The 22,797-nt window shown below is 31.3% G+C and overlaps 1 protein-coding gene across 1 annotated transcript; it reads right to left on the bottom strand.

Moving 5' to 3' along the window:
* Positions 1–1,682: 1,682 nt before the first annotated feature.
* On the bottom strand, positions 1,683–19,932 carry LOC127699907 (uncharacterized). The gene is made up of 10 exons (XM_052203298.1): positions 19,778–19,932; positions 15,970–16,152; positions 14,405–14,502; positions 11,640–11,742; positions 11,183–11,311; positions 10,442–10,618; positions 8,881–9,006; positions 5,895–8,523; positions 5,230–5,305; positions 1,683–2,472 (listed from the first exon to the last, which is right to left on the bottom strand). Exons 1-8 carry the CDS (start codon positions 19,836–19,838, stop codon positions 8,369–8,371), a joined length of 1,032 nt encoding a protein of 343 aa, XP_052059258.1. The 5' UTR covers positions 19,839–19,932; the 3' UTR covers positions 1,683–2,472; positions 5,230–5,305; positions 5,895–8,368.
* Positions 19,933–22,797: the final 2,865 nt, after the last annotated feature.

Raw genomic sequence — 22,797 nt, 5'->3', positions numbered from 1 at the left:
ACAAATTTATTTTACTCGCGTAGTGGTATTAACCATATGTGGATTCTTAAAAATTCTAAAGTACTTCTGGACAATTTTAAATCTCGGTCTATTTCTGAAATTAATTCTAACATAACTTTTGATTTTTTAACCCTGTATACCAACATTCCCCATGTGAAATTATAAAATTGTTTTGAATAAACATTGAATGACAAACTTTTTTCTTATGTGACGTTTACATTTTCTGACGTCAGACACGCGAAGCAATGAATGTGGTTTTTAATTTGATAGATGCTTTTGTGCTTTTTTGTAAATAATTGTTTGTTTTGATATTGTAACACAGTGATGACTGCTGTACCCATATTTTGACTATTTTATTTATAATGTCTGTTTTGTTCACGCATCGTTGTAAATATAACGGAATTTGATAAGACTGTCGTACAAGTGAGAGGTTTAGCGCTATAAAACCAGGTTCAATCCACCATTTTCTACATTTGAAAATGCCTGTACCAAGTCAGGAATATGACAGTTGTTGTCCATTCGTTTGATGTGTTTTGTCATTTGATTTTGCCATGTGATTAGGGACTTTCCGATTGAATTTACCTCGGAGTTCAGTATTTTTGTGATTTTACTTTGAATATATATCTCCGAGTTATTCGAAATAACGTTGAATTCACTATTCTAAGATATTATGCGCGTCATTATGATTTTGGCGGCCATTATGAGACAAAATAACACGATGACAGATTTATTGCGATCATTCGAAAATCATTTATAGACGCAAACAGTCGCTATGCGTCTTTTTGCAATAAGTATTCCGTGGATTATTTTTTTTGATAGTCATACTGATAAGTACTGTTATTGATATGACCACTATTGACGCTCACATATTTTCTTAATTTCTTGTAGAACACACAAAGGGGCCGTTAGATACCACAGGGACAGTCAAACTCATAGATAAAAAATAAACTGACAACGCCATTGTTAAAAAAAGAAAAAGACAAACAGACAAATAATAGTACACAAGACACAATATAGAAAACTAAAGACTAAGCAACACGAACCCCACCAAAAACTGGGGTGATCTCAGGTGCTCCGGAATGGTAAGCAGATCCTGCTCCACATGTGGCACCCGTCGTGTTGCTTATGTTATTACAAACCCGGTAAATAGTCTAATTCGGTAGGTCGCATTCGTGAAAAGGGAAGTAGATTGTAGTTACGACATAAGGAACAAGATGCTTATACAATTGTCTGCGTATGGCCACAGTCCACTTAGTATGGACGATTAGATGCAGAAAGAGATAAACCGCAATCAGAGACCAATGTGAAAAAGCTAAATACGCCACAAATTGTGTTTCAAAAATTAATTTTCGTTTGTATTTTGTGGTTTCACTTGTATGAAACGATAAAAATCCCATATTTTCCGCAGCAGCTATTGTTTAACAAGATTATGTTGATAAAATTGAAATTGAAGACATTCATATATTGCGAATACGATTAAAAAGTAAATTATGTTAATACTATTTACATACTAGTATACAATACTTAAACAGGTCAGTCTATTGGATACAATTTATAATATTTTTCGTATGTATTTTCTTCCAACTGGAGTGACTTTAATTTTAGTGATATGTGTAGTGTTTTTTTGCTGGAATGTAAATTAAGACAATGTTATCTCTTCATAAGATAAATAAAACTCCAAGCATGATTTATATCATTTATCTACAAATAACTTAAAAAAATGAAAATATTCACTTTTCTATTTTTTATCTGAATTTCTTTAAAATAGTTATGATGATGATGAAATATTTAAGGTGACTGTAAGGTTGATGACTATTTAATGAAAAGAGCGCAATTAACCTGGATTAGATATAAAATTCCTACATCAGACACTTCATGAAATTGGGGTTACAAACAAATCTATAATATCAAATATATTATTGTGCTCACATTCCACAGTATTGCATTACCAGTAACCCTTCTCAGGAAATAAACTGTTGCCGCTAGACTGCTTTATCGTATACACCAAGTGCATATCTATTTTCTGATTTGAGAGTTGACGAATAACCGTAGTCACTTAAGTCTGTTGATACTGTGTCTGTATGATCATAAACATCGTTATCAAATTGAAGCTTTCTTCCTCCATGGTTGGAACTGTCGTAAGTTGGATCATTTTCGTTACGAATCCCTGCATTGCTGTCATATAAATTTTCCTTTGAATCTGTTCGCCGTTTCGATACCCCGTTTAATCGATCATATTCACCGTATGATGTTTCAGTATAAGTGTGCTCAGTTGTTTGGAGTCCGTCTTTTTTTATTTTGTTGACGACTGCATATGTGTGGGTAGAATTGATTGAAGCTAAGCCATATGATTCGTTAGATGTCGATGACACACTTGTTCTCACTTCTAAATTTTGTGAATGCTCACATACTGCTGTTGAAAATGGAACTTCTTGTTTATCCATACTGGTCGTTTTGAAAAATCCACATGACCTGAAAACATCATCTAAATCTGTTTATATCTGTGCAAACAGTGAGAAGTTACCAAATGGGCAATCTAATTTCTATATCTTAGAGAAACATAATATACCAGAAATAACTTGTAAAAAGCCCACTTATACTCCCCGAGCTGCATTATTGTTTGACAAAATACATTTTCTTTTTTAGATATAAAAACCATAGTAACTTGAATCATTAGTACTGAATCCTTTCTTTTATCAATATGTTACAAATGATAATGAAATACTGGATTTATCATTCAAAACAATATAACTAATCAAAAACTATACTTTCAAGGCAGTATAAAAGGACAGGAACAATTAAAAACCATATTGTAACCATTTTAACCCCTTCAAACTCCATTAATGAACTACAAAAAATTGGGGCAAACACTTAAAACAAGTCGGGCTTGACCCCTGATCTATATAAACCACACGATTTGGATACATATAAAATATATGCCCAGTTGGCATACTCAAGATAATCTGTAAGATATATTCAAGTAATTTCAGAAAGAAACGTTTTTTTCTATAACTACATACCATCAAAAAAGTAAAGTCACAAAAATATTGGACTCCGAGGAAAATTCAAAACGGAAAGTCCCTAATCAAACGGCAAAATCAAAATCTCAAACACATCAAACGAATGGATAACAACTGTCATATTCCTTATTTGGTACAGGCATTTTCTTATGTAGAAAATGGTTGTTTTAACATGGTTTTAAAGCTAGCTAAACATCTCACTTGTATGACAGTCGCATCAAATTTCTTTATATTGACAATGATGTGTGAACAAAACAAACAGACACAATAGGCAAAAATGTCACAAATAGGTGATCAACAGTAACACGAACCCCAAAAAAACTTGGGGTGATCTCAGGTGCTCCAGAAGTGTTGGCAGATCCTGCTCCACATATGGCACCCGTTGTGTTGCTCATGTTATTACAAAGCTGGTATATAGTATAACTCGGTAGGTCACATTCGTTAAAAGGGAACGGGATTGTAGTTACGACATAAGGAACATATCCGATATGATCTGTGAAACGGATATTCCAAAACTTCAACCAATGCCGTCCGTAAAATTTACGAAGTGATGATTTCAACTTCACCATTTGGAACTCTTGGTTTAGAAATGAAAAGCTCACAATTAGGAAGCCAAGAACAGCTATCTTATGCAAAAATTACCTAGACATTTAAAAAATTTGACCTAGAGGCAATAAGCTACATTCCGTCTATGATTCAAGCACTTATTTAGATATTTATAAAGTCTAGAGAGTTTGCTTAAAATCAGGCAGATACTACTGTTTTGCCAGTAACTATTCTTTATTTGAAATCAACGCGCGGACTAGATACTACCAAAATTATTACATGTAGTAGGCAATGGTAAACAAACAACAAAATCTAAGAAATATAAAATGAGGAGATTTGGTATGATTAAAAATGAGATCTCGATCCACAAGAGCCCAAACAATGCGGATGTACGAAAAAACAGAATGTAAGCACTAAAGATCACCGTACGACCATCGACTGAGCAAAACTCTTACTGCAAAATGATCCATAAAAATATAAGTATAAATGTAAAACAAGCACAATAAATAGTTTCTTTACTTAGATATTAGAGACTAAATTACTATAAGATACAAACAAAATGTAATAGTGAGTATAGAATTTCTGTAAAGTGGTATTTGAATCATTCACATTTTAAACTGTGTGTTAGTATTTACGACGCTATATAAAAATCCGTATTATATTATTTAGTTATGTTCTGATAATTCACAACATTGGATACTGGTTGTACAGCAATTATTCTAAAACTTATAATTGACAGCATTATTTCATTCTAAAAAGGAGGCAACATATACCAAGAGGACAATCAAAACTCATAAGTCGAGAAAAAACTGCAAGCAATATGAGAAAAACATACTACAATGAAAAGGCAAACAAGTTCAAAAAACACTACGAAGAAAACTAAAGCCTGTGCAGCTTAACAATTGTCCCCACAAAATAAAGGTGTGTGGCAGCTGGTGTTATCGTCCTCTGGTATTGTGAGGTTTTTGCCTGCACATTTGTTTTTTAAATTGTTAAGGTCTAACGTTTAGTTTTGAGATGAATTAACAAGAGATATATTTATGAAATACGTAAACATGCAGTGTTAAATCAACTGAATAATTGATTTTGCTACGATGCACATTTTTAGGATATTGATACGTGAATACAAGGGTACATGATGTATCCTAGCTCTTTGTTTGCACCTTTTAGTAAATGGTAACATACATTGAAAATAAGGATGATTAGCATTAAAAAGAGTATGCATCATAACTAACTTATACATTAACTGGCTACTAAAAAAAAATGATCTATGCCTCTAGTATTGAAGAATGCCACAAAAGTATTTATACAAAAGATCGAGAAAGTTTGTCAATTTCTTCAAGGAAAGTATTAAATTGAACTGCTACACTGTTCATTAAATCTAAAAATGTTTTGTAGAAAGTCAACTCCGGTTATTTCAGGAGTCTTTTTGTAAATGAATTCCGGACCAGTACTGCAAGTCTACAGCGGTAAAAAAAATGTATGCAGGTCGATAGTTAAAATGTGTGTAAGACCATCAAGCTAATTTCCTTATAATTATCATAGCGTCAAATGAAAAAGCAATGGATACATTTCTCAATATAAAATTTCGATTTATGGTGTGATACAAAATGCACACGAAAATTAAATAACTTTCAAACACAGAGCACAAATTTATTCTTACCTTATTTTGCATGAAATCACCACAAGCAAAACAGCTACAAGTATTACTGCAGCTACAATGCCACCAATAACTGGGCCTAACGAATACAGACAACACATATGATACAGATGTGAACAATATGTTTTACTTATACCCGATACAAATACAACATTTAGACGAAAAAGTGTTCTTATAAACTTTGTGTCATCGGCAATCATAGTATAACGTCTTATGGAGTATAAACTCTGTAATTCTCACTTCAGAGAGGGATTGATAAATTTTGTATTTCTAAAATAATAAGTCATGCTGGACGATATTTGGTAGTTATGGATTTTATTCGTTGAGTTGAAAATAAAACCGGAGTACTATAGCTAGTGATAAACTGTAATAAGCACTTAAATATAATATACCAATCGTCCTTTTTGTATACAGCAACCTGTTTTGGTGGGTATTACTCAGCATTCAATGTTTTATGCTGTGTTTTGTGCACATCTGCTTGTCGTTTTGCTTGATTTTAGATTTTGCATGACATTGTCATTTCGTTTTCGACTTCTGAGTTTGATTATTCCTTTAGTTTTTCGTCTTTCTGTTATAACATCTAATTTTAGACAAAAAGCTGAGATAAATGAAGGACACAATCATGCTAAATAGCTGAAAAAAATCAGATTTAAAAACACAACATGTACCTATATCAAAACTACCGCTGGAATCTTTCTTTATTTTCTGTGTGGCAATTATGATTTGAGTTGTACAAGAGTCTGTACCTTTAGAAAATATCAAAAACATTGTTATACAATTCAATAATTTTTTAAAACATTTCATATGCAACTATAATATGTACACCGCATGCTTTATTCTGTTTAAAATAATGTGTTCATAAAATTAGGGGTTTTTACTTTTGGTTTACATAGTGGTGTGTTCTATCAGTTATTGCTGCAGTTTTATTTTCTAACTTGATTGTACTGTGTTGATATGTTAATAATTTAATTTTGGTTGTAACGTGTCTTCTGAATGGCTGACAGTGTTTTGTTTATCATCTCATAGACATAATTTTGTCATATGACCGTGACGTCATCAACGTTTTTTTCATGATTTACGCCGGTTTAAAATGTAATTAAACGGGTTATTCAGTGTGCACCACATTTTTGATGTTATTTTTTCATAGACAGAAAAAATATTAAAGTCATTCCTTAAATGAATGTTTTATATCGACAGATAATTGCCTTGAATCTAGTGCTCATCTATTATCTTCTTCAAATTGGAAATACATAAAAGAAATAGTAAAACGCAAAATGAAAAACGGATTACACGATTGTTTGGGTCTTCCTTATTCTGCAATTTCTTGGTTTTGTGTCATATGGCATTCACTCAACATTTTAAGAAAGACGGTTGTATTGCAGATCTATATTTTTGGGGTTGCAAGATGTTCAAAATGGGAAAAAATCTTATTAAATAGATTATCTCAGGAACCTTAATCGCCAAATTCTGTTTAAAACAAAAATATCAAACGCTGATCTGCAGCCAATATGAATTTATTCCGGATGTTTAGAAAATTCAAATTCCATTGGGAAAGTTCCTTGTTCTTATCTTAAGTCAGTTGCATAAGTTAATTCCATATTGAAATAATTAGGTATGAGTTATGCCATTTCTTAGCTTTTGATGGTTTAATGTTGATATATTTACAATCATTGTTTTGATATACAAAATCATTACTAGTATTTCGAAATTTTTACAAAAGAACTTTGAATTCACAGTAAAAATATCAATTAGCCTCTGTATATATTTTCTTCATCATTGACCTGAATCACAAGGTGTTTTTGTTTTGTTTTTATGAAATCACAAATTCGTCTGTCTCTTCTTATGTATTAACACCCAGAAGGATGATTACCATGTGCTGAATCTATTTTTGTTACCATAATGCAAAAAAATCGTTTAAGAGTACAGTACATACGCAGACTACTAATATATCAGTTTATCTTAACCTCTTCCATAATTTCGTTGAACAATTTTTTTTACAGCTGCAGATATAGTATAAAAAATATTGTGATGAGGTATACACAATCGGTGGATTTGATAAGATGTAGTTTGTTATCATGTCGAAAGATCTTCTATAAAATCGTTACACAAAATCATAATTCAATAATTATAGAAGAACTAATCGAAGAATTAAAATAGAGAAAAATATTCAACAAGTGACCAAACAACACATTAATTCACGAATGCGCGTAGCGCATGAGTTAATTATCAGTGTTGTTCGGTCACGAGTTGAATATTTTTCGATATTTTAATTCTTTGATTAGTTATTCTTTTTATAACATTGACAAGTGGCTTTTTTATGAATTTAGTGTAGAAAATGTAAGGAACTATATTTTTTCTACGCATTCACAATTTATTTCGATCCGACGTTATCGACGTCTTGTCAACGCCTATTGTTGTATGACGTCAGAGAGTGAAATAACCACGTTTATTTCACATGTGGAATTTTCGGTTTTTATCTAACTGGGAAATCAATGTAATTCATTGCAACCAATGTAATAATATACAATAATATCAAAACATTTTATTTTATACACTCTACAAGAATATTACAACTGCTAAATTGACAGATCGACATAATCTTCTGCTTACATTGTTTTTTTTCTCGTAAATAATGATAATAATGGAAACAAATGTCTTGCTTGTAATCCCGAAATACGTATTTAGGAATTAATCATTCTGATTCAAGCAAGAAATACACCGAAGACTTTACAGTAAACTCTGAACTTTTGATCTTAACAATATATATAATGAAGAAAATAATATCATGGAAATAATAATTTCATATGGTACTCAGAACTACATATAATATGAACATGTTTTAGATATATTAAAGGACTTCTGATATTTATAATTCAAAAATGAAACTAATTTTCCGAGTTTTTTAATGTGACACTCAGATATATAGATGAAGTATTGCTCTGGGAGGGTTTTAGGGAAAACGACTGAAAACAACACTTTGTCTGTGTGCATTGTTACCCAGGAAATTTTTTACTTTTTCTATCGTTAAGGTACTGGCTAGATAATGAGTATTAAATATTTCTTCTGGTACACATAGTTTACTCGATATACGAATAGAAATGAATATTGCATATAAATAAAAGTTTTCAACAGCAAGACCAAGTCAAAAACAAAACGTGGTACTTAAATGAAAAATAAACTCATCATTGATACCAGGCTTGACACCTTGTACCGCAGACATGAGTTTCGTGCTTTCAACTTTCTCTGGTATCTCTACAGAAACTAAACTGTGCTTTGCGGTTGTTGTTGAAGAGGTATCTGGAATACAGTGGCATCTAATAGGTTTTTGTAGAACAATTACCATATTTTCGTTTGTATTACTATTAAATGTAACTGTTTAGCCTAATAATAAAGCGATCTTTATCATGTTTATGGTGCATTGAATTGTTGTAATAATAATTTCATATGGTACTTCAAATAATATAGACACGTCTTAGATATGACAACAGCTATAATGCATGCACGTATCCACGTTTACGATATAGACAGAAGAATGAAGAAAATATAACTAATACTTCCTACTTGAATTGAAATGCACCTGTTACCCATACCAGTGTTCAAAGATCTGTTTTAATTAACAACAATTGAATTAGCTAATACGTTATTCATATATACCAATTCTGCACGCAAAATGTAACTTGTCAGAACAATCTCTTCTGGTCAAATTAAGCACTCTTTTTGTATTCTGTTCCGTAAATGAGCCTGCTAGACAGTATAGTGGTTGTTTGGTACCTGCTTCGGCTGGAAATAATTAAATGGTTTTCCAGCTTTATCTATTTAGTATGGATTAATGTAGTAACATTACCAACATATAGATTAAGTATCCTGTCCTTTTAAAGTGTAACAAGGGAATTGGACACAACTAAATAGGATCCTCTCCAACAATACACATATACTGGTAAACATGTGTCAGCAAAAAATATATACTCAGTCAATATTTATATTAAATTGAAAGTGTACATTATATATTAAACTACAATATCCCATGCCGTGTACATTTGAATGGGTATCAGACGTTAAATTTGATGAATCATAAAAATTCGGTTTTAATTAAATCAATTTATTTTTCTTTCAAAATATCTGTTTTTCTAATTGTAAACAAACGTTCGTTTCGTGATACATATAAGGGATACAGATATTTTGTGCTTTTTTAATTTTGATTCTTTCGGATGATTCGGAGTGCAGTGTGGCTTCCCTTTCGCTGGACTAATATACATTATTGTTAAGGGGTCAGTTGAAGCCCGAATCTGGGTGTGGATTTTTTTCCGCTACGTTGAAGATCCATTTGCTCATTTGGAGAGTTAATTTATACATTTCCCCTTGCCATTTTCTATCTTATCCTAATATTTAAAATGTCTTAAATAAGACAATGAAAATGTGGTGTTTTTTTCACTTGAAAAACACGTTTTTGTTAAGCATGGTTAAGAAAACCTGCAACATTCCATAATTTTTATTCTAAATACAAACTTGAGTGATTTTTGCTGTGTGATGCCTTCCGTTAAAATGCACAGGCACATCTTTACTATAGTTTTAATGGTTATTATGCATGATCGATGCAGCGACCTATTTTTTTTTTAAACCATTCTGCTTTTTCTCATGAAACATTTGAACATTTATTTGGTATAAAATGTATGAAACATATTTCATTTTATTGTTGATAATTACCATTGACAGGGTCATAATTATGAATTACATTTCACAAAACTTTTATTTTTTCCAAAAAAAGGGAATTTCCAAGGATAGAATGCATTAGTGAATTTTGAGTTCACAATGTCCTCAATTTCGTGCTTTTTTAAGCCATTTCAACTTTTGTTTAGAGCAACTGATGATTCTTTTTTATACTAAACACGCGTCTGGCGCACAAAATGTCCTGGTATGTATTATAAGTTTATTTCATGATGATGCCATACAGTTGTCTTTAGGTGATTGTTTTAATTTTTATCATAAAGTTCTTTCCTGAATTGAGAAAGGAAATACTTATTAGAGCTCGGTTATGCAGACCTTACCTTAAACAATGTGCAAAACACCTCCGGCTTTTTCGTCAACTTATAAAACCAATATATGTAAACATTTCAAGTTTCTTGTTATGTAACTTTTAATGTATTTATATTTAATTAAGGTTATAGTCCAGGAAAAAAAACCACGAACTAAAATATAACATTATTTATTGTTTTACCTTTTGTGAACTTAGCTTCGGTTTCCGCTCGAAAAACGTTTGTCCAGAAACGTATCCCTTCGACTGCATTGTTCGTCTGGCAATACATTCCAGGTGAAAGTAAAAGCTGAAATCTTGCAAGGCACTTTTTTCTGCTGGTTGAATACGAGTCAGCCCACTGGCCTTCAGATCCATCATCTTGAAGTGATTAAATCAAAATGATCAAAAAATTACCGCCAAGTGTTAACTGTCACTTCCGTTTTTATTGCAGATTTAATTTGAAGTAGAATGTTTCTATGGACATCTGTTCGCTACTTAAGGGTTGTGCCGTTCATGTTCGTTATTTCGTATTTCGTTTGTCTTATTTTTGTTTTTATTATAAGTATCTTTTTAATTGCCTAATTGTACTTTTTAAAGTTATGCAGATCCTCATCACAATGAAAGAAAATACAAACGTCCTTTGAAACATTTTTTTTGGAATCACTACGTTAATAAAAAAGGTTTGGAATTTGAAACTCTCAAAATAGTAATTCCAAATTATGAATTCTACTTAGATGCTTATATCCTTATTAGTCAGTGATAACAGATCATAGACATATATAGAAAGTTGCAGTACAATGTTAAAAATAAGCCCATGTCAAATTTGTAACTCACAGGTTGTTATGGGGAAGGTGTCTTTCACGACATATTGAAAATTCCAATTGTGCAAATTATATATAGTGATGGCAAAATCAAATTATTCACATATTAAAGAATATTTACTACATCTGCTAGTCCTTGCAAAATCTGTAGAATCATTACAATTAGCTGATTTCAATCCATTGGCACCTGTACTACAGAATAAAGTCGTACATTTCCCATCGCCATTATCAGAAACATGCCCAGTGTATGCTAAATGTGGAATAAATGTTAAAAATTAAAGTACACATTCTTGGGCAGAATCAATATTAAAACAGTGTATCTACTGAGAAGATAAAAGTAAAATATATATGAATCAAATGAGTAAGAATAAACGTGAACAAAGGATACACAGTCCAACAAATAAAGTAAATTGTGAAAACATGGCTGTACTTGGATGCATTTGCCTTGGAATAAAATGTTAATCATAGATATATTTTGTAATCCACTCATTATTTACAGGTAATGCGATTATTGTATTGTCCTGAAATAGTGTATGTGAACATGTTAAGATGTGTATCTGACAATTAAAAGTACTTACCTTTATAAATAAAGGAATATTTCGATTCATTATTGTCTATGCAACCACTTATATTGAACCAGCTACTTTCATAATGTTGACAAAAACAGTTTCCTGTTGACTCCTGTAAGTAAATGAAATATCGTACTGAAAATGCTGGATGGCCCAGAAAAATCATTCGAGCCTAAATACTTGAGCTTAAATATTTAAAATTGAAATTCCAGATTAAAGTTTTTAAAATTAAATTTTGAAATTTAAAAAAATAAATTACTAAATCTTTACGATATTATTAGTCATTAAAAAGCATTTTAAGTTTTGAAAGATATTTAATTGCTAAGACATAAGTTTCTTCTTACAACGGAAGTGAGAACATAGTAATGTTACGATTATGAATTAAAAGATAAGGATAAGGAGATTTGATCAAATGCTATTGTCAATTAGACCACTATCCATCATATATTAAAAGACAAAGATTTGAACAACTACAAAACGTCATATACAACACTCAAGAATGAGAAAAACATATTGTATATAGAAAGATAAAAACAGGCCTGGGTATACAAAATGTCCAAAAATTCAGATAGAAAAGTAACGGCCTGTTTTCTGATAAATAAAAGAAAGAATATATAGCTGTCCCCATTCACAAAATAAACTCTGGATTACAGACATTTATATTGAGACAGGCAAATGCAGAATGTGACAGTATTGCATGAGTTTATTATTTTTTTACTGCATTCATTGTAGTATTATTTATACAAAGACATATATATCTGCTACATGCATTTTCCATTTTTTCTCATTTTATTAAATAACCTAATTTTTCCGGATATTTGTAGAATTTCTAAGCTTCATAGGCTTTATACATGTTAGATGAAATGGCTAAACTAATCATGTAATTTTGTAAAATGACTGAAAATTACCTGTTAAGATTAAGGTTACTTTTAGAAAAAGGATATACTTGAGATGCACATGACCAAAACACAATTTCGTAAAGAAAATAACTTATAGTGCAGTGAGATTCAGTTAAATCTTCCGATACCGGCTTGGAAGGTTGTCTATGTCTATGATTAGATTTTTGTGAAACTATGTTTAGTGTATACTCTCTCCGTATATCAGCTACTCCTATTATGATTTTCTGGTCATGTTGACGAAAGGACAAACTGTTTTCATAAGACAAAAATTTACACACAATTTTTGAAAATCTAGATTCAAAATCGTGTGTAATATACAGCAGTTAGAAGAAAAGGATATCACATGAGACATCAGATTAAATATCCCGATTTAGAAGAAGAATGCAAATTTTCACTTTCTGCACAACCGAAGGAATTCAACTTTATGGCGTGGGTTGCACCATAAAAGGCATATTTAGTTGTGATTAAATTGTATGATTATCTTTAATATCACTGTCTAAAGCTAATTCTTGGATCTTTACAAGCTGATGAATTAAGGCGATGTTAAAGTCGCGTAAATGGACCAAGAAGAGATAAATCAAGGTAACAAATAATATCTGAGGGAATTTAACGACCTCCGAAAGATGACCGGATGCATCAGTTGTATGAGTTTCTCTGTTATGCATGCATCACGACCATTCGATGATTTGCTCCAGTCTTTGAAATGATCTGAAGAACAAGTCAGCCTACTCATGGCAAATATCTTTGAATCTTTCCGAAACACACGAGAACGAAAGTAATCATATGTTTGCTCTTTGCAAAACAACCATCCTTCGAACATTGAGTTTTTTTTATCAGAAAAAGTATTGTCAGAGCTGAATGTGTCATGACCCGGATTCCACCAAACATGGTTGTAATGGCAACCAATTGATTTTCAAATAAATCATAACAGATGTGTAATAGATCCTGCCATCCAAACATTAAATGAAATAGCAAAGTTCATTACTTGGAGTTTTGAATAATGCAGACAAATTTATTTTTGATAAATATGATACTTAAAATGCAGGCGTTAATATTCGGTAATTATCACAGATAAAACTACTTTAATTTCCAATACTTGCAGTGGCTGAGATTCAAATAGAACAAGCATTCTGTGAGTATTGCATGAAAAAAACTAGTCCCCAACCGGTTAAAAATTAATTGTATTGGATCAAATTACTTGTCATAGTGTAAACACATGGTAAATTATATAACAGGTCAATACCTTCAAATATGACGAAAAAAAGTAATAAAACTGATTATTTAAGAGAATTTCGTAAGTCCAAGGACCAAAATCATCAGACCAAAACTAAATTCAAACTTGAACTGTAACTTGTCATGATATATTCAAGAATGACAAAAAAAAAGTGCGGAAAACTAATTATTTTAGTGAATTTTCTTAGTGAAAGGATCATAACTCTGCACAAAATCATCAGACCGGAACAACATTCGAACTTGATCTGTAACTTGTCATGATAAAACAATACACCAAATATTAAATCGATATCTTCAACCATGATGAGAAAAAGTGTTGAAAACTGACAGACAGACAAACAGACAGACGGAGTGCAAACCTAAAGTCCCCTTCGACTTCGTCGATTGGGGACTAATAATCTGATGAAATAATTTCTTGCCTTTTGTAAAATGTCTTTAAAGCTCACAAATACCAAGGTTCAAAAGGGTATTATGAATAAGCAATTGTTTAATTTTTTATTTATTTTTTCATAAAGGTATTTATACGTTTTTGTTTGTTTTGCAATTCTTCGTCTTATTTCTTTTGGTCGGTTACATAGTATGATAGTATTGGAATCAAATATGAAATAAGTAACTAGAAATTACATTTATAGAAAAACTTACACTGTAACCAAAGAACTGATACGATTGACATTGGTTTTGGCATAACACAATTGAAGGGCTCTTTTTAACTTCCTCTCCGTCTGGCACCGCAGAGCAACCTGTTTACAAAAAAACGTAACAAAGATAATTCCGTTAAAAAAACATGAACACCACGAGAAGTGTATGCTTGTAACAAAGCATTTAATGATATGATATTGCATTTTTATTATGACATGTCTTAATTGAGCGCCTCTCCTTGTCGACCTCTTTTAATTTATTTAACTTATTCGGTATGCAAGAGCTTGCAGCTGCTAATAAGACTGTGTAGAACGTCACCAATGTGTGAGCAGAAAGTTGAAGAACCAGGGGTATGTCAAAGAATAACTCGTCCTTCTTCTGAAAAAAGGTCATCGGAAGATACCAAGACCTTGTTGATAAATATTCCGTATTGACTTCACAAATAATACACGATGGTCTTACAGTATAGATTCTGGGTACTGACATTGTATAACATCTTAATAACGTGTTGCAGTATTCTTTTATTTGTCTTTTTGAATATTAATTTTACTGTTTAGTGTACTATTTGTGATATCCGTTTGTCGTGGCTCGGTACTTGTACATCCCTTCATTGTGTTATCGTGCTATGGTCAAATTTTGTAATTTGTCTTTCAGTTTTGCTTATGTGATTTGTCTATATGCCCTTTTGTGTTTCTTTGCTACATATTTGTTTATTTAAGAGTATAACACAATGTTGACTGTTGTACCCCTATTTGACATGTTTTCCTACTATGTCGGTTTGTGTTTTTCACATATCGCTGTCAATATAAAGGCATTCTATGCGTTTGTTATGCATGTGAGAAGATTAGCTAGCTATAAAACCAGGTTTGATTCACAATTTTCTACATAAAAAGTCTGTACCGAGTCAGGAACAAAACCTTTGTTATCCATTTGTTTGTTGCGTTTGAGTTTTTAATTTTGCCATTTGATAATAAATTTATCATAGATACCAGGATTACAATTTTGTATTGGCGTCAGACGCGGGTTTCGTCTACAAAATACTCATCAGTGACGCTCGAATAATAAAAGTAAAAAAGGCCAAATAAAGTACGAAGTTGAAGAGCATTGAGGCCCACAAATTCAATAAAGATTTGCAAAATACAGCTAAGGCAATCTATTCCTGATTTAGAAAAGCCTTAATATTTAGGGTCTTGAATTTTTCTCGGAGTTCGGCATTTTTGTGATTTTACTTTTTAAGAACTATATCACGTACTGCTAATACTTCGTTTGATTAAAAATCAAATGACAAGGAACTATCGCTTTTCAAGTGTTGAAATAAATTCTAATAAAGAATTGAATTGATTTTTGATAATTTATATACCTTATGACCAGTTTTAACGAGATCATTTGCTAACATAATTTTATTTTCTCTATTATTGAACGCATGACCTTATATGACGGATGCCATTGGATGGCGGATAACCTACTAATTTTTTTTTTTCATCTTAAACTTTGGAGGTAGCATTTAATAAATTGAAAAATAATGCATTATCATTTAGATCTGCAATCAAATGTACTCTTTCACGTACCAAGAACTTCAATCCATGGTGAAGTAACACGGTAAATGACCATGCCAATCCAGAATTCCTTATCCCACAGCACGTCAGTTTTCATCAACACGTTTTCGTCAAACTCTATTTCTTTACTGTCACATTCATCAGATGCAGCTGTCCAGGTTTTTCTCTCTATGTGATAAGCTTGAGCATATTTTGCTTGAATAAATAAATACTTTATCTAAATGTTATACATTTAATATGATGAAAAAAGATACTATTTATACATTTTGTTATTCTTACTTTTTAAGTTATCATTAACTAGAAATACATGTAGATTTTGTATTCAAGTTTTCTCTATTTCAATACATACATGTAAACACATTGCTTTACCATAAGAATCGGGAGTGAATGATTTAATGCATCCTGTAATGATTGTCTTTATTGAATAACTATTTGGCCCAATTCATGTTTTTTTTCAAAGTATGTTTTAAAATGCGCGAAGAAATGTTAATATTATGGAACTGGATTACGTTGCGGTATGGGGTATAGAAAGAAGACAGAATTCTGGATGTGAGTCTTCTCAAATAATAGATCAACAAATTTTCTGGATAAACTAATAGCTTGAATAGATAGAAGAAGATGTGTTTTGAGTGCCAATGAAACAACTCTCCATCAAAGTAAACAATTATAGGTCAAAGAATGGCCTTCAACACGGAGCATTAATTCACACTGAACAGCAAGCTAAAATGGGCGCCAAAGTTGAATAGTGTTAAACCATTCAAACAGGTAAACCAACGTTCTATAGATATCAGAAGATGTGGTATGAGTGCAAATGAGACAACTCTTTCATCCAGGTCACAATTTGTAAAAGTAAGTTATTATAGGTCAAAGTGCGGTCTTCAACACAGAGCCTATAAAAAAAGGAGAATCGAAAAACAACTCTAAACCACATCAACAAATTACAACCACTGAACATCAGGGTCCTGACTGAGGAAAAGTTCAAACAAATGCAGCGGGTTTAAACATTTTAATAGGCACCAACCTTCACCCTTACATAAACAAAAGTGTAACATAACAACATAGAAAGACACACTGTAAAATATAAACTGAAATGGTTTAAATCAATCAAGACATATTAACAAAACACAAGTGAACATAAACTGAACGAATAATTTGATCTATGACAAAATTTAAAATCAAAATTAATAAAACAAGGGGGCAAGATGTAAAACAATATCAGAAAGACAACCATAACCTTAGAACAAATGCCGCCTAATGAAATAACATACACACGTAAATAAGAATAATTTTGTTGTAAGGTATACACGGAGTATATTATTAAATAACTACAGTGTTAACTTTTTTAATTTCATTTCAAAATAAATTTACATTTGTTACCTTGAAGTGGAACTATCCAAATATGAGTTCCCTTTTATTAGCAGCAATATCAAATGAATGGTGCTGCTTCCATGGGTCTTATACATTTTTTTATGATTAATTATTTTACCCTTTCCACTTGCTATAAAGTGTAAGAGTTCATATGTCGACGTAACACATACATAATAATTGGAAAGTTACTACCATTGCACAACAATGCAGAAACTAAAAGATTATTTAGAAATAATAAAAGTCGGAGTTAAAAATCATACAACTATCCATAAACCAACTGACAGAAGAACGAACACTTGTACAATTACAGGTCATCCATCAACAATTCATATGACTGGTTCGGGTTAAAAAATAAATCACACTACTTTTAACAATACGCGAAAAGCGAAAGTAAATTGTAAATAGATTTGTACCTGAGCCTGAAGTCGACAAGAAATGAACTTTCAAGGTTGTGATAATCTACTCTTTACCCACACCTGAAATAAGCTAATTGTCTGCTTACAAAATGCTTTGTTAAATGAATGTGACCGTCTCCAGCCTGAAATGTATGACACACTGAACGTTTCGGCATATTTCTGGTGAGTAAATGAAACTGCGTCCTCCAAACGACTGTTTACCCTACGTTTGTGTTTATTATCATGACTTTCGATGTAAAAATCCGAGACGTTCCGAAATCCTGTATTGGCCGGATCAGAACTCGGCCAATACAAAAAAAAATCAATATTGGCCAAGTTATTCTGTATTGGCCAAGTTGACACTTTTGTATTGCATATACATTTTTCATCATATTAAGTCCAATTACAGAGTAGTTAATTAATATAAGATCTTTATTTTATCATTGCATACACATTTAAGTAATCATAACATCTGGTTACTGAGGACAGTTGATTTTTTTATTAACTGGGATCAAGATGATGTAGCCATACAGGTATGCATCAGAAAATGAGGGAAAAGAAATAAACATTCCATTCGTTGTTGCCACAAATCATTTTATGATGTAATCAAAATATAGCGAATACTCAAATAAGTGATTTATATTCTTTTTCGTAGTTCAAGAATATGACAGACAATTATCAATTGTTCAGTTATTTATAAAAGGACGAAACATTTCCGTATATAATTATCATCATTTCGAATACACCTTGTATTATCCTTTGGTTTTTTTTTGTGGATAAAAAACCTTTATATTATCATTTATCCTTTACCCAAACAACCAATTAGGCATATTTATATCTTTAACGTATGTGTAATTATTTAAACTGGTGGCGTACGCCAAGAGTCATCCTTAGTACAAATCTTGTTGAGACTATTATGATATTTTTTTTATATTTTAACAGTACAAACACAAATAAGTAATCCTAAATCATGGTTAATTGAGGGCAGTTGATTCCTTATGATATGTGATCAAGGTGATGTAGCAATACATACATGCATCAGTAAGTAGTAATAAACATATCAATTATAGGAAAAGCAATTCTTAATTGCAACAAACGATGATGTGATGTCATGAGGATTAAAGATAGTAATGATAGCCACTGCTGGTGGAGTTTTTATTCCCCGAGTGTATCACCAACCCAGCAGTCATGAAATATCATTGATATGGTCATAATTATGAATTAAAAATTTTAGTAAAATCATAAAAATACTGAACTCCGAGGAAAATTCAAAACGGAAAATCCCCAATCAAATAGCAATATTCCTGACTTGGTACAGGCTTTAACTGTTTACAAAACTTTGAATTTTGAAATACTTAACCATTTCTACCTCAGGAATTGATTAACTTGGCTTTATTTGGCAATACTTTTAGGAATTTTTTATCCTCAATGCTCTTCAACTTCGTACTTTATTTGGGCTTTTTAACTTTTTTGAATCGAGCGTCACTGATGCGTCTTTTAATAGACAAAACGCGCGTCTTGCGCAAATAAAAAGTTTCAATTCTGGTATCTATGATGAGTTTATTTATAATCATTTTGTAGTTCATGAACATGACTTACAATCTATTATCAATTGTTCATATAATTATAATAGAAAATAATGTTTCCGTATATATTGTCATTGATTTAGAATACACCTTGTATTATCCCTGATATTATTGTGATTAAAACCTTTATGTTATCCTTTATCCTTATTCAAACAAACATAGACATTTTTAGAATCATTTCATATAAAAGAAACATATTCATGTATTTATCAGTAAGTTATTGAAAACAAGTAAAAAAAAACCTAGTATCAAAAAATTATAATCAAGTATCAACCTGAATATTTTCACTAAAGTGAGCAATACTTCGAAACATACTTTAAAAATGTTCGTAAACTATTTCTTATAATTATTTCACATATATCCTTAGCATTATGAAGAAAGATAAGGTATAATACATGTTATATTTGATAAGGTAACATTTTTTGTACAATATCATATTGAATTCATAATAAATAAATATTATTAACTTACCATTACCATTCACACATTTTATATTTATCACAATTAGAACTATCCAGAATTTGTCAATCATTATAATCTCCTTTATAACTTACAGCCACAAAACATGGAAGAATATCTTGAACATGTTAAATGAAATAAAAGTCAAACAGGTCAAGTCGATTGTTCATGATTTCGTGTTTACAAAGGATTACACATAAGGAAGTTGAATAACTTTACAGTGGTTTCTCAGGTATGCTACATATTTTCTTAACTAAATCTACTTGTTAAATTGCAATTGGTAACGATGATATCATTTCAGTTTACTCAAAACAAAGTTACCTTTTCAATCACGTGGATATATTAATAAGTGTATACTGTAAAATACTTCGATCATTCGTCTACCTTACATAATCTTGCTAGACACCTTTACTCATATATCATATATATAAATGCATTCCGGAGCAGTATGATCTTCCTGTAAACCGGATTTTGCGTATTTTAGAGTCTTTGCTTTTAAGTAAGAAGCAACAATCGGTCATGCAGATCAGAATAACAAAACACATCTTATCAACGACGAACTAAATAGATATTTTACTACTATGTATGCATAACATTTTGTGTGTGAGAATCATAAGAAAGGTGAACCGATGGTACCAAATTTGCATTTGTTAATTTAAACGTATGGACGATTTACCTGTTTTCTTTTTGTCAGTTTCAAATGCTTTTTTCATGTATAAAATACCCTCCGATTGTCGGTTCAGTGGATAACAAAACTTTACATCAGAAGAGATGATTTTAGCTTCCAAATTGTATCCATTAATCAATATTTCAGCAGCGCATGCATAGAGTTTAATCTCCAAATTGATATAATATTCCTAGCATGATGTCTATTGCTGCTTACAATTACAAAAAGGATGAAGTTAAAATCATCCCATCAAAAATATGAAACGGACGCAAACATGTATTGAGCATTGTGAGATATCTGTTTCACAAACGAGAATCGATATGTTCTAATACATGTAAATGTCGTCACCAAAAATACAGTCATCTTTTCCTAGAATTTAAAATCACCTTAGTAGACAAATCACCACGTTTATACTCCCTTTAGAAAAAAAAACGTCTGGCATCAGATGTAGAGCAGTACCTTTTTATCTTTTCAAAGCACATCGGATCGCCCCTGTTTTTTAAAACAAATGGGGTTTGTATTGCTATTGCTTTAATTGTGAGTGTTATGCTTTGTGCTTTTTAATTTATTCAATATATGTGTTGTTTATACCATTAACAGTCTTGTCGTTCCCCTGTCACGAAAAACGCGTGAATTTGTTTGATTCAAATTGTACATTCGAACATGTTGTATGGTAGGAATATTTAAATGACAGACGGTTTAGAAAATAGATGTCAAATAAATAGGAGTAGCAATCCGTTATTGCGTTTTGCCTTGTCATTTGATATAACTTCACATCTTTTGCTTTTCACATTAACATTTAGAACTTACGAAAGAAAGCCCTGGCCACTATCTTTTCTTTAATATAGATTAGAAATAGGACATATACAAAAACATTCACACTAGCCTCATCACTGGCCTTGTTGAAGTTAAAAAAACGATGCCAGTGTGGAATATGACATTATGTCAAATGAGTATCTTACAACATGTATAATGAGTTTGCTAAGAGAAATAGCAGTCAAAAGTTTTATAGTATTTTATTTATGTTTCTTTTAAAAGTAATTAAACTAAATGTATATTCATATACTGTTCTAAAATGGGGCTGGGATCTTGTCCAATAGACGTCTACAAAAGCTCATTCATTTTAAAAGATGAACCTTTCGTTCACAAAACAGCTGATATATACACAAAATACGAATATACCAGTTTTTCGATTACAGCTACTTCGACAACATCATATTTAGTATCAATCTTGATCATGCTTCTTCAAAATTGTTTTGGTAAACTTTACTATAACTATAACCCCTTAATGCATGTCCTATGTGAAAATATGATTGTGCTTTGATGTGTATAATTCTCTGCTTTCTACAGAACTTTCTGGAATCAATTATCCTGTTGATCAGCAATGCTGGCTGTGTTTAAACTATAGATCAACTGTCAATGAGTAAATGACCAAAATACCTTAGATATATCTTTGGCAACTTATTAAAATAATTGACCCCAACATAATAAGCAGTTGAAAAATGATTATTACAAATATGTTATCCTAAGGGCAGTTATAATGTAATATTGTTAAAAATATTCAAAAGACCATGATTTTATCATGTTAAGTTATCATTTATCCTTTGTACAGATAATAAGTATGTTTTAGTCAAACTTCGTACAAATCTGTACAAGTATTTTTTCACAAATTACAATATGAACAAAGGTAACGTACACATTAAAATACACAATTAAACTGGTATAATTTTTTTGGACAGATTAGAATGTCTTTTATTATTTGTGTTTGCAGGGCTCTCATAAGCGAGCGCGTTTGATGACTTGTTTAGAAGGAATGCGCATCTGACGTATTTTAATGTTAACCCTTGTATTTTTCATGAGTAAATAATTACATGTGATGGCAGACCGACTGGTTTGGTTCAGGCAAAACGTATGAAAAATAACAAGCAACGTGCGTCCGGTGTATTTACGTATACACCTTGTTGTGTATAGATAAATGTGGAACATGCAAGAATAAGCATTATAATCAATAGAGATGAGTTTGTTCTTCGTGATAAATAAACACGAGTTAACCGCTGCAAATATATATATTCTCACAAGGTGATGTGTACAGTTGGAAGGTTATTTGTTTCGTAGGTATTAAAACATTGAAATATGTAATAATGATAAGCATATCAAATAATAATGTCATATATGCTTTTCATTGAATAATCACATATACGAGTGGTGTCTTGTGAACTGCTGTGTACATGTGTCGTATTGCATTTTTATATAAACCTGGACCAACTGTTGTCTGACTTATAGAACACTTTCGATTTTATTTAAAATCTGGTATCTAATTTTTTCATGTATCGACATGTTGGTAAAATATAATATAATTTTAATT

Source organism: Mytilus californianus, unplaced genomic scaffold, assembly GCF_021869535.1.
Source record: "Mytilus californianus isolate M0D057914Y unplaced genomic scaffold, xbMytCali1.0.p SCAF_44, whole genome shotgun sequence".
NCBI classification, from domain to species: domain Eukaryota; kingdom Metazoa; phylum Mollusca; class Bivalvia; order Mytilida; family Mytilidae; genus Mytilus; species Mytilus californianus.
This window is presented reverse-complemented; position numbering and strand designations above follow the sequence as displayed.